The 13,101-nt window shown below is 46.5% G+C and overlaps 1 protein-coding gene across 1 annotated transcript; it reads right to left on the bottom strand.

The window, feature by feature from the left end:
• Positions 1-8,291: 8,291 nt before the first annotated feature.
• On the bottom strand, positions 8,292-11,097 carry nol12 (nucleolar protein 12). The gene is made up of 6 exons (XM_026996367.2): positions 10,910-11,097; positions 10,286-10,391; positions 10,143-10,191; positions 9,605-9,756; positions 9,065-9,159; positions 8,292-8,949 (listed from the first exon to the last, which is right to left on the bottom strand). Exons 1-6 carry the CDS (start codon positions 11,029-11,031, stop codon positions 8,754-8,756), a joined length of 720 nt encoding a protein of 239 aa, XP_026852168.2. The 5' UTR covers positions 11,032-11,097; the 3' UTR covers positions 8,292-8,753.
• Positions 11,098-13,101: the final 2,004 nt, after the last annotated feature.

A 13,101-nucleotide genomic window follows, 5' to 3' on the forward strand; every position in this document is an offset into this window, starting at 1 on the left:
TTGTACTGCAGGCTTAAGGCATGGCTGTTTATTTAGGATATTTTCTAATGTTATTTTTGTGTTTAGGGTCAGTAAAAACTTCTTTAACACCATTTTCATACAGTTTTTTTTTCAATCCGCGTTTACTGTCTGCTGGCGCGAGAGAGTGAGCCCTGTTTCAGGAATTCAGAGAGTGCGTGCCCGGGCGACGCTCCACTCCATCAGATGATCTTGCTATCAAGTTTGCGGAAAAGGGTTGTGTAAATTATCAGTGTGCTGTGTTTTTACTGTAATTCGGAGCTCTGATTAGGAGTGAGGATGAGTAGCGACACAGATGAAGAGCTACATGCCTTTTGAAAGGTCTCGTCCTGCTCCATACTGCCGGAGACGAGCAGGGAAGGTCTGCTGCCAAACTACACACACACACCGTCAACATAAACATTCTTTAAAATATTAAATTACAAAAGAAGTGATTAATCACACAAAATGAGCATAAACACAAACACAAAAACATCAGATCTCACAAATTAAATTAGTAATGACACTCGAAGACAACACACACACAAACACCACATTACAAATCAAACCAAGAATCTAAGACAACACACACACAAACACCACATTACAAATCAAACCAAGAATCTAAGACAACACACACACAAACACCACATTACAAATCAAACCAAGAATCTAAGACAACACACACACAAACACCACATTACAAATCAAACCAAGAATCTAAGACAACACACACACGAACACCACATTACAAATCAAACCAAGAATCTAAGACACACACACAAACATGACTTGCTTAGAAGTCATATAATCAGAGTGTAGGTAGTGGGTTCTGAGTGTATGGAGTCTGATTTATGTACAATAATTTTGTCATATTTGATGAACATGGACAAAATGGACATCGCAAAAAATCAAGCCCAACCCTCATAGCATCATTATCAGCTCTGTGATTGGACATTATCAGACCTGAGAACATCACTATCTGCTCTGTGATTGGAAATGATCAGACCTAATAACATCACTATTTGCTCTGTGATTGGACAATATCAAACCTTATAACATCAGTATTAGCTCTGTGATTAGACAATATCAGATGTAAGAACATCTGCTCTTGTTAAGGCATCACACAAAAGGTCATGAAGGTATCCTCTCTGGACGTACTCTCCTGTGAACTAGTTACACACATAATGAGAAACCATTTGACCAGTGACTGCATGTGGGGTGTGTACATGACCAATGACCAATGACTGCATGTGGGGCATGTATATGACCAGTGACTGCATGTGGGGCATGTACATGACCAATGACCAGTGACTGGGGCATGTACATGACCAATGACCAGTGACTGCATGTGGGGCGTGTACATGATCAATGACTGCATGTGGGGCATGTATGTGATTGATGACCAATGACTGGGGCATGTATGTGATTGATGACCAGTGACTGGGACGTGTACGTGATCTTTGACTCGAGGTACGATTCAGAAGGCAGGAACTAAAGAACTGAGAAACAGCCACACAGAGCATAGTGAGGGTAGAAAGAGAGGAACCTGGACCCATGGACTTTAGAGTCAGGTTGCCATGTATTTACATTTATCTGACACTTTTATCCAAAGCAACTTACAATTCTGACTGAAAACAACTTGAGTAATTGAGGTTTAAGGGTCTTGCTCAGGGGCCCAACTGTGACAACTTGGCAGTGGTAGGACTTGAACCAGCAACATTCTGATTACTAGACCAGTACCTTAACCACTAAGCTACCAGTGTCCCACACACTGACGCATACAAAAACACAAAATTAACAGCACACACAGTTAATATGATATATGAAGCTCTTCATGCTACAGACCACCTCCCACCCTTGTGGGACCACCTCCTCCTCCCACACATGCATTACCTGTACAGGTGAGGTATACCTGACTCACTAGTGTGATTATATATCTGTCCTGGTGAGTTCCTTGTGCAGGTGCTTTACCTGTGTGTGTGGAGAGGAGGAGGTGGAGGAGGGAGAGCCCCTCTGGTCCCCAGGCTCCTCCCAGACACCGGGAAATGCTCGACTCTGTGAGTGGCTGAAGAAGGACAGACATGTGAGACGTTACAGACACTGAGCACCTGGCCGTGCCTGTAGAGATCCGAGTACCTGCAGGACTCCCCAGGTCCTCCTGCATACCTGATTCTGCTCATCAATTAATCATCAACCCTTAATGAGCTCAGTCAGGTGCAATAAGGCCTGATCCAGCCCTCATACCTGTTTCAGGTGAGTCCCTGTGCCATCTGAGGGCTTGGTTGGTGGGTGTGGCCTCTCACCTGGCAGGTTTGTAGAGTGAGGGTTCATCTCTGTTTTTGGTGTCCAGATGCTCCAGGTGGCTTGGCTCCACCCTCTGGAGGAGTGGCTTAACCTTAGGAAGATCAGCCATCATGGCATATTCCTCCCGGTTTAGACCACATGAGCTGGCCAACAGGTGCCCAGACTCAGACGACTCCATTGAGCTCTGTGATGAAGTGTGGCTTTGCATCTGAGGGGAGTGGCTTCTGTTTAGATGGGATGATCTCCTGGAGTCTGTAGAGGGGCTGTTAGCCTCTTGGCCCCGCCTACTACTGCTGCTATTCCGGATAGTTTCCCATGCAACATGAGCAGGTTTCTTAGAGCAGCCAAATGCTTTATGTTCACTGTTCTTCTTGGATGAGGAGGAGCTATGGGAGATTGGCAGACTGTTCAGAGAGTGGGTGGAGCCATGCCATGATGCTTTGGTGTGCCGGGAGTCAGACTGAGTGCTATTGTGGCCTGATCTTATCACGTAAGAGGAGGTTTCTGCTCTAGAGCTACCCAGCGTTTTGTGCAGGAAGGTTTGGCCTGCAAGCTCCTGCCGAGCTTTAGTTGGAGAATCCCGCCCACTTTTATAACTGCTGGTCACCATTTTGTGAAAAAGAGATTGGCTAGAAGTGTCATAACCCTGCCTTGAAGGGGAAGGACTCCTGCTATGACATCCATGACTATAGGATGATCGGCTTGTTTCATTTTTCCGTAGCACTGACGGGCTAGGTCTCTCGTAGCTCCGCCTGGTGGGGGAAGGGTTTCGACTGTCACGGCTATGACTGCGAGTGGTGTTGCTGGTCTCAGATTTGCTCATTAATTGGCTGGCAGACTCAAAACCCCTCCTACCTGGATAGGAGCTAATTCTCTGATGAATCTGCTCATTTGATTTGTGATTTGTCTCTGATTGGTTAGTTTCCCCATAGCCCTTTCTGATGGGAGAAGCACTTCGCCGACCGTCAACCTTCTGCAGAAATGATTGGTTTCTTCTTTCATAGCCACTCCTGGATGGGGAGGGGCTAAAGCTTTCATGCCTATGACTATTCGGCGAGCTGCTTGTCTTCTGAAGAACTGAGTGATCTGGAGTGTCACTGCTCCACCTTGCTGGGGAGGAGCTCCATGTATTGCTGCCATGCCTACAGCTGCCCTCCGTCTGGAGTAACTCACTTCTCGGTTTGTAGGAGCTGGACAGAGATTCGGCAGAGGTACTGATTGCCCCCACGGAACTGACAAATGCATGGAAGTTTCTCTGCAGTCCACCGGAATCAGCTAGCCGGCTGTAGGAGCTCTGACTGTGGCTTTTGGATTTCTGTGCAAAAACCTCTGATGTCAAACCCTCGCGAGGCCCGAACCTGCGAGAGGACAGGGGTGAGACAGGCTCGGCCCGCTGAGGGGTGGAAAACCCTCGGCTAGGGGAGGAGGACCGGGATGGGACAGACCCTTGTCTGGCAGAAGATGAGGCTCTGGGAAGGTTGTGGGAGGATGAGAATGATGTCCGCGCCCCCTTCCGACCCAATATGGCCAGTGATTCAGCCTGTTTGAAGGGGGTGGGGCTTGGGGACCTCGGACCCACCTGAGCCTCAACCTCAATGCAGAGGTCCACAGGGTCCAGGCAGATGGTCCCCTGCTCCAGCTCTGGATCCAGATCCAGGTTCTGGATTTCTGAGGTTCTCCTTTGGGAAGGGATGCCCAGGTCTGGGTTCCGGAATGGGATAGTGGCTTTGGGCTCTGGGATTTGGTCATTGGGAAGTGGGTGTCCACGCTCAGAATGCCGATGGGCTGGTGGGGGGCTTTTATCCCGAAAGGTTTTAGACCCTGCAGCTCTGCCCAGAGAGAAGTATCCACTGTCTCGCACTTGATTGGCTTTTGAACCCACTGGACAGAGGGAGACAAATCAGAATTAACTCTTATATAAACCTCAGCATGTCCAGATTTCTGTGGGAAAACCAGGGCAGGATAACCAAGAGCAATAGTCTGATGACCTGCCTTATGTTGGGAGTGGATTGGCTGGGGTCTGTAAGGACTAGGCTAGGATTGGCTGGGGTCCATAAGGACTAGGCTGGGTTTGGCTGGGGTCTGGACAGACTTGGTTGCGATTGGCTGGGGTCTGTATGGACTATGCTGGGATTGGCTGAGGTCTGTATGGACTAGGCTGAGATTGTCTGGGGTCTGTAAAGACTAGGCTGGGTTTGGCTGGGGTCTATATGCACTAGGCTGGGATTGGCTGTGGTCTGTAAAGACTAGGCTGGGTTTGGCTGGGGTCTATATGCACTAGGCTGGGATTGGCTGTGGTCTGGAAAGACTAGGCTGGGATTGGCTGGGGTCTCGAAAGACTAGTGTAGGATTGGCTGAGGTCTGGAAATACTAGGCTGGGATTGGCTGGGTTCTCGAAAGACTAGTGTAGGATTAGCTGAGGTCTGTAAGAACTACGTTGGGATTGGCTGGGGTCTGCAAGGACTAGGCTGGGATAGGTGTGGTGGTAACTAATGGGGTGTGGTGGGGATAACAGAGCACTCAGGAACACCCAGCAGAGCTGTTAGAATGATGTAAACAACCCCGTAACCAGAGAGGATGGGGTGATGATGATGTGTGGTTTGGCGTGTTCCTCACCGCGTGAGGGAGAGGAGGGATGTATGAAGATGGCCTGGCTCCGTGGCTCCTCTGTCCACACTCGGGGGTTCGGACGGTGCGGTGGGTGGTCCAAGCGCGTCATCCTGCTCTGATGAAGATCAAGAAAGTCTTCATCAGTGGAAGTGGAACTCCTGGGGTATGACTTGTCTTCACACTGACTAAGGGGGGAAAGAAGAGTAGGAGGAGAGAGAGAAAGGATGAATAAGTGTGTATGAATTGAGATTATGTGTAAAAGTTAACATGGAAATTTTATAATTGTTATTTCATCATATTATACCAGAAACAAACATACATGTATTGAACACTAATTTCTAACACACTCTAAAGCACAATAGAGAGTCTGGGCATCTGGAGTCTATCAGCTTGTACAAAACAGCATTACAATAATTTATCATGATAACATCCAACAGAACCCTTAGTCACAGCTCTGGAGATATGCTAGCAAAGCACAGATCAGTCGGACATGTCACACTCACTAATGCCCTTAGCAGACGAGGGAATCTCCATCTGACTAAATACCGTTTAATGTTTATGGGCAGAAGTGCTAGTTTGTGGTTTGAGCTGGTTACCTGGAGACCAGGTAAGCCTTACCTGTCGGAGCTCTGGTCGTCATCTGCGTCGCACAGGTAGAGGTTACAACCTGGGCTCAGGATGCAGACAGAGCCACCACTCACTTCACAGTAGCTGCTCACCACCGACACCTCATCAGAGTCCTCTTGATTGGCTGGCCATGTTGTGCTGGCCTATCACAAAACAGAGCAAGCACCATGTCAGCCAATGACAGCTGGAATTGGTGGATTAGCGTGGTGAGGTGGAAACTTCATATGATCTGTTTAAGGGATGAAGTGACACCTTTGACACAGGTGAGAAGGTTAAATATATGTTAAGCCTGTTCATCTCCCAGTTTAACAATCACCATGCTACCCCTCACCTATGATCCTTATTGGTGTGTGTCAAAGGTCACTCAGAGGCATGCAGCACTCCTCTCCTCCGGCTCAGTTTGAGCTACAAGAGCAGAACAGCACCAAGATGGTCAATTTATAATTGTGTGTGTGTGTTTGTGGCTCGGTTAATGTCACACTACTGTAATTCTAGCTGAGTGCTGCTTCACTTCATCATTATTTCATCTCTTTGCTGTGTACGTGTGTGTGTGTGTGTGTGTGTGTGTGTGTGTGTGTGTGTGATTTAACTCTTTGCTGTTGCATCTATGCCTGACTTTAATGTTCGGAAACATTATTTTATTACTTCAAACAGTTTCTAAAACCCAACACACTTCATTATAGCCAAAATAATGAATAATGGGTTACAGTGTAACCCAGTTCAGAGTTTGGTGTTTCAGTGGAGTACTGGTTAGCACTAGAAAGAACAAACTCACAGACACAACCACACAGACAAACTGACAGACACAAACTGACAGACACAACCACACAGATACAATCTCAGACACAACCACACAGACACAAACTCACAGACACAAACTCAATGACCTCAGTGGTCTCCCCTTCCTTCTCCAGTGCTATCGTTCTCTCTCCATCTCTCTCTCCCCTCTCTCCATCTCTCTCTTGCACTTTCTCAGTATTGTATTTCATGTGATTCCTAAAAGAACAGAAAGCGATCTGCCTTCATTAAGTTGTAATGTGGGTGGAGCCACACCCACAAGCATCATATGTCTCCTCCCCCTCCCTTTCCCATAAAGCCCCTGTGCTCTGTGTCACTTCCCACGCTGTACTCTCTGACCCCACTGTAGTGCACCTCCGCTTCTGTTGCCGTGGAGATGGAGTTTCCTGTCTCAACCCCACCTCCACCTCCCTGATAGTTCCAAGCACAGACTCTCGGACCACGCCCTCTGTCTCACTCCTTCACGTCTGTTTTCTCACCTTGTTGTTCATCTCTTTCTCCTCTCCCAGTGGCTGAGCTGAGCTACTGCAGCTGGTGCTGCCTGTGACAGGCTTCACCTGCTCAGGTGTGTGTGCAGGTGTGTGTACAGGTATGTGTGCACGTGCAGGCCCTTCATGCAGGTGTTTGAGACGCAGGCAGTCATGACAGCGAGATGAGTTGAAGATGTTGGGCTGGAACCTGGGGCACACAAGCTCGTCACCGGTCAGGGGTATCATGGGTAGGCAGGAAGCATACACACGCTCATTACACACTGAGGAGAGAGAGAGAGAGACACACACACACACACGCTCATTACACACTGAGGAGACACACACACATACACACACGTTAATTACACACTGAGGAGACACACATACATGCTCATTACACACTAAGGAGACACACATACATGCTCATTACACACTGAGGAGACACACACACACACACACACACACACCCTCATCACACAGTTTAAAAAAGAAACACGCATTTACACACTGATGAAATCAAAACACATTATACAGTGGAGACTAGATAGGACACACACACACACACACACACATTTTACACTGGGGAGAGCAGATAGGACACACACACACTATACACTGGGGAGACTAGATAGGACACACACACACATTATACACTGGGGAAATCAGATAGGAAACACATCACTAAAATAATTCAGCACATGTAGAACACACACTCAGCACACATACACTCAGCTTTTAGCTTTCACTTAGTGAATTGATTCATCAGGTGTTCCTCAGTTTCTCATCAACATCTCTGTATCGTGTTTTAAAAAGCAATTTCATGACAAGTAAGGTAGTGGTGTTTTATTATTATCATTCTGATGTCAGTGAGACAGGTCTGCTCACACACACTTTCCCCCTAACACAGTGAGATGGGTCTGTCTGCTCACACATACACTTTCTAACAGTGAGATGGTTCTGTCTGCTCTATGACCCACTCACACACACACACACACACACACACACACACACACACACTTTCTAACAGTGAGATGGGTCTGTCTGCTCTGAGAATGAAACACTATACACACCAGCATAGAAAAGAAATTGAGTCACAGCCCCTTAAAGTCGCTCAGATGATCAGGCCTTACCTGCTGCCCTGTCTCCTGTTGAGGGTGTGTGTGTGTGTGAGGGTACGTCTGCAGCAGAGGACACATGTCTCTTTTGCAGAATTACTCATGCTCACTGACACATCCTATTGGCTGTCACAACAATAGCTGCAGCTGGCCTACAGCACTCCTCCATTTTGGCTCTGGGTCCCAAAGGCTTCCTGCAAGGCCGTTTGCAGCACGAGAGCCAACATGGCAGCCGTGACAGGCCTGAGGACAGGGGGGATGGATTAAATATCAGCAGCTATAGAAAGGGAAGTGAGACCCTGGGCAGATGGCACATGCAGTCTCCACCCCGACACCACTCAGAATGCACCCACAATCAGACACGAGGTGTTTGCCCCAGAAACACAGGACAGAAATTACCTTTATTCCAATCTTCACAGCAACCAGTACAAAAAGTACAAAACACAACTGCACCATGGCAGACTGGAGACTGCACACCCCCTGCTAGAGGCTTGCAGTCCTGCAGGGTTCCGCTCCACCACAGCTGCTCCAGCAGAGGGCGCCACTGCCCTGCACTGAGTGCACACACAGCTCATACCACGACGTGAGCAGCATTCTGCAAAGGTGTGAGGACTGCTTTAGGCTGACTGCTTTACGGATGCCGTCAGAAACAGCAAAGACACCTGATATTAAACAATAAAACTACAAAGAGCATTTTCTTTTTCAGTTCAACGACAGGTGGCTGTTCCTCCAGGCTGTTCCAGGCCGTTGCCACGTCCATCTATTTTGCCCCCCGAGCCAATCATTAGCTCACACTACTGCAAGTCCTGGCCCAAAGGGGCGGAGGCCTTTAGTCTTGACCCCGCCCCTTCTTGCCAGTGCGCTGGCGTCGCTGTTTCTTTGTTGTTCTGCCAAAGCGTAACTTGTTGCCAGGGACAACTGCTGACTTCCTCTCCACATGACGGCCCTGTCCCCTCAATTCTTTTTTCCTGTTTCTCTTCTTCTGTTTAGTGAAAGTGTGGAGAGAGGTAGAAAGAGACTGGATCCTAAAAGGGAGAGAGAGAGAGAGAGAGAGAGAGAGAGGGAGGGAGGGAGGGAGGATTGTTAATTCTGCTGTGACAGAGTGAGCTATGTGAAGAAGGAAGGGAGGTGATTCTGTACTTTTTGGAGAGTAGCGGCCTTCCTGCCTTCCGTGGGACTGTTCCTACGGTATCCTCTCCATCATCTTCCTTCTCATCCTCACTCTGCCTTCCTTCCTGTTAGAGGAAACACAATAAATTTACATTTACAGCATTTAGCAGACGCGCTTATCCAGAGCGACTTACAAAAGTGTTTTGTCATTTACTCTTAGAATACATCCTAATACAGAACAGCAGGTGAGAGTCCAATAAACCAATGAACTAGAATATTGTAGAAATACAGGGATCAACGCTGATGCCCAGAAGTATAAAATACATAAGGTCTAAATTATTTAATCATTAATAAAAATGCAAAATCCAACACACCTGATTCTACTTCTGAACTGCCTTTTGCTGTTTACCATTAAGACCAGCAACAGTCAACATTCCAAACCATGTTACCATGGCATTACCACTGCTTTACCATTGCGTTACTATGGTGTTACCATGGCGTTATCATTGTTTTACCCTGGCGTTACCCTGCCGTTACCATGGCTTTACTATGTTGTTACCATCCTTTTACCGTGGTGTTACTGCTGGTCAACGTCTCCAACAGATGACTACTGGACAGGTCAAGGTCACTAATAGTTGTCACGGTGACGGTGTGGTTGGGGTGATCGTAGTGCACTGACTCCGTGGTGGCTGTGATCACATCCTCGAGTTCATCAGCCTCCTCTAAGAAGAAAAAACACCCTATTAGATACACACACACACAGTTACCACCCAAATGAGTGTGTGATTTTCTCTGTGCTGTGCCTATTGCAGGAATGAGCTAAATAAGGACTTTTTTCCTTGCTTTTGTTTTATTTTTTTCTGTGTGGCACTGGGAGATGGCCACTTCTGGTTTTGATATGCCACAGGAAAAATAAAAACGTTATCCATCATATGTCTATCACACACACTCACACTTGCACTCACGCTCACACTCTCACACTCACGCGCACTCACGCACACCCACACGCACACACACACACACTCGCGCACACACATTCACACAAACACATACTCGCGCGCGCACACACACACACTCACACAAACACACACACACTCACACATCTTACCAAGAGCCTCTCTTCTCTCTTTAAGCATCTTTATGTATTCTTTATGTCTCTGGAAACAGAAAGTAAACAGGGTTTATAATTTACGCTGGACACTTTCTGTCTCGTTAGTACTGAAACACCTCGTTATCACGCGCTGTCCTCACCTCCTCGCGGACTCGTTTCCTCTCCTCTCTCAATTTGTTCTCGAGCTCCAGTACAGCGGCTTTCCGCCTCTCCAACTTCCGCTTGTGGAACCCGGTCAGAAACTCCCTGAAACGGATGCAAAGTAACGGATCAAAGTGCAGAGCAGAGTCACAGAGCCAGAGAGTAGAGTCACAGAGCAGAGCTACAGAGTCACAGAGCAGAGTCAGAGTAGTCACAGAGTCGCAGAGCTAGTCACAGAGCTTACAGAGCAGTCAGAGAGCAGAGTCACAGAGTAGAGCTACAGAGCTTACAGAGTCAGAGAGTAGTCACAGAGTAACAGCAGAGCTACAAAGTCATAGAGCTTACAGAGCAGAGTCAGAGAGTAGTCGCAGAACTACAGTCACAGAGCTTACAGAGCAGTCAGAGTAGAGTCACAGAGCTACAAAGTCACAGAGCTTACAGAGCAGTGTCAGAGAGTAGTCACAGAGCTTACAGAGCAGAGTCAGAGAGTAGTCACAGAGTAGAGCTACAGAGTCACAGAGCTTACAGAGTCAGAGAGTCACAGTCAAACGTCTACAGCGTGAGCACCAAGGCCACGGCCACGCGCTACCGTAACGCACAGCACGTTAGCTAAGATAGCTTACTGTCGTTCCTCCTCGTCGAACATCACAACACGTTTATTCTCTCTCTTTTTGGACCCGGGTGTGATTTTAAGTCCAGGTCTGAACTTGCCGTTGTGTTCTCCTTTCTTCTTCTTCTTCACCATTTTGTTTACTGCACGTGAGAAAAAGACGCGTCTTGAACTTCCACTGTTTCACTCAATATAGTCCCTCCGGAAACGAATACTGTAAATCTGCGTTCCTACTTTGCTTACGTGTACGTTACTCGCATGGTCTTATCCAGACAGCTTGAGTCGTTCACTCAGAGCATCTTTAGCACAAATACGCTGGAGTCCAAAAATACCCTTAACTGAGAGCCAAACCAGGCGCCAAGTTCCTGATTTATTTCCTAATTAAAGTACATTTCTCAGAGACGAGTCTTCATTCAGAGCCGAGGACAGTGAGGGACTGTTTGGACAGTCAGCGGACGTTCATCCCACCACTTCTTCTTCAAGAGTCTTCATGCATGTCTTCCCCTTATGAGTTAAAATATTACCCAACTCCTAATTAAAGTAATCTTATATACTTACCTTCAAATGAACATTTTATAAACAGTCCAATTACAAAATGTAATGTTAAAGCACGAAAACATTTTGAAAATAACCGTACCTGCTATAATGTAATAAGTCACTGGCTAAAACTACTACAATAATATTACAATACTTACATGACCATACTACTAATATTACTACTACTATTATTACTATTAGTACACTAATTATTATTATTATTATTATTATTATTATAACAACAACAATAATAATAAAAGGGCTGAAATGTGCTAATGTCAAGGCCATAGTCATAATACATAATATACATGATACATATATAACACAGAATAAATAATACATACGTAGTCATAATACAGTCATAATACACATCCTCAGTGGAGACATGTCCGCCCAATATTCAGATATGCTCAAAATGTCCTGCCCAATATACTAAGGTAAAAAATTAAAACATTACACTCACTAGCTTTGTGCAATGTTATGATTATATAAATACATTTACTAGCATTTTAATGTGAAATGCATAGAGCACCCTGCAAATATTACTGAGATTTACTGAGGATCCCTTTATGAAGAACAAAGGATCAATCTAGCTGGGGGATACAGTAAACATGTCCCTGTTCGTTTGGTGTTCACTGTGGTCTACACCCTTAAACTCCGTAATGGTGTCTTTCATTAGTTGAGTCAGGTGAACTGGCATTATAGTTCACTAATGAACATTTTTGGACAGAAACATTCTAACACATTTAATGTCACATCTACAAGCTCGCAAATTAAACTTGTATTAGAACACAGCAGAGCACAAAGCTTTGCGTCTTTATCGGTGCAGTGAGCCTCCGTCTCCCATTAAACCCCCAAACAAACAAAAACAACACAGTTTGGCAAACACACTGTCACTGGGCTGTTTAGTTACCGGTTCGCACTGTCACTGGGCTGTTTAGTTACCGGTTCACACTGTCACTGGGCTGTTTAGTTACCGGTTCACACTGTCACTGGGCTGTTTAGTTACCGGTTCACACTGTCACTGGGCTGTTTAGTTACCGGTTCACACTGTCACTGGGCTGTTTAGTTACCGATTCACACTGTCACTGGGCTGTTTAGTTACCGGTTCACACTGTCACTGGGCTGTTTAGTTACCGGTTCACACTGTCACTGGGCTGTTTAGTTACCGGTTCACACTGTCACTGGGCTGTTTAGTTACCGGTTCACACTGTCACTGGGCTGTTTAATTACCGGTTCACACTGTCACTGGGCTGTTTAGTTACCGGTTCACACTGTCACTGGGCTGTTTAGTTACCGGTTCACACTGTCACTGGGCTGTTTAGTTACCGGTTCGCACTGTCACTGGGCTGTTTAGTTACCGGTTCACACTGTCACTGGGCTGTTTAGTTACCGGTTCGCACTGTCACTGGGCTGTTTATTTACTGGTTCACATTGTCACTGGGCTGTTTATTTACTGGTTCACATTGTCACTGGGCTGTTTATTTACTGGTTCACATTGTCACTGGGCTGTTTAGTTACTGGTTCACACTTTTTTTTATCTTGAGCCCAGTGCTGCTGGACTAGGCTCTGCCCCCTGCGACTCTGAATGGGATTAAGCAGTTTAGAGGATGAATGGACTGAATTATTTACACTCAGGGATGGTGTCAAGTGGCAGCTGCTATTTTA

This window comes from Electrophorus electricus, chromosome 4 (assembly GCF_013358815.1).
Source record: "Electrophorus electricus isolate fEleEle1 chromosome 4, fEleEle1.pri, whole genome shotgun sequence".
Classification (NCBI taxonomy): Eukaryota; Metazoa; Chordata; class Actinopteri; order Gymnotiformes; family Gymnotidae; genus Electrophorus; species Electrophorus electricus.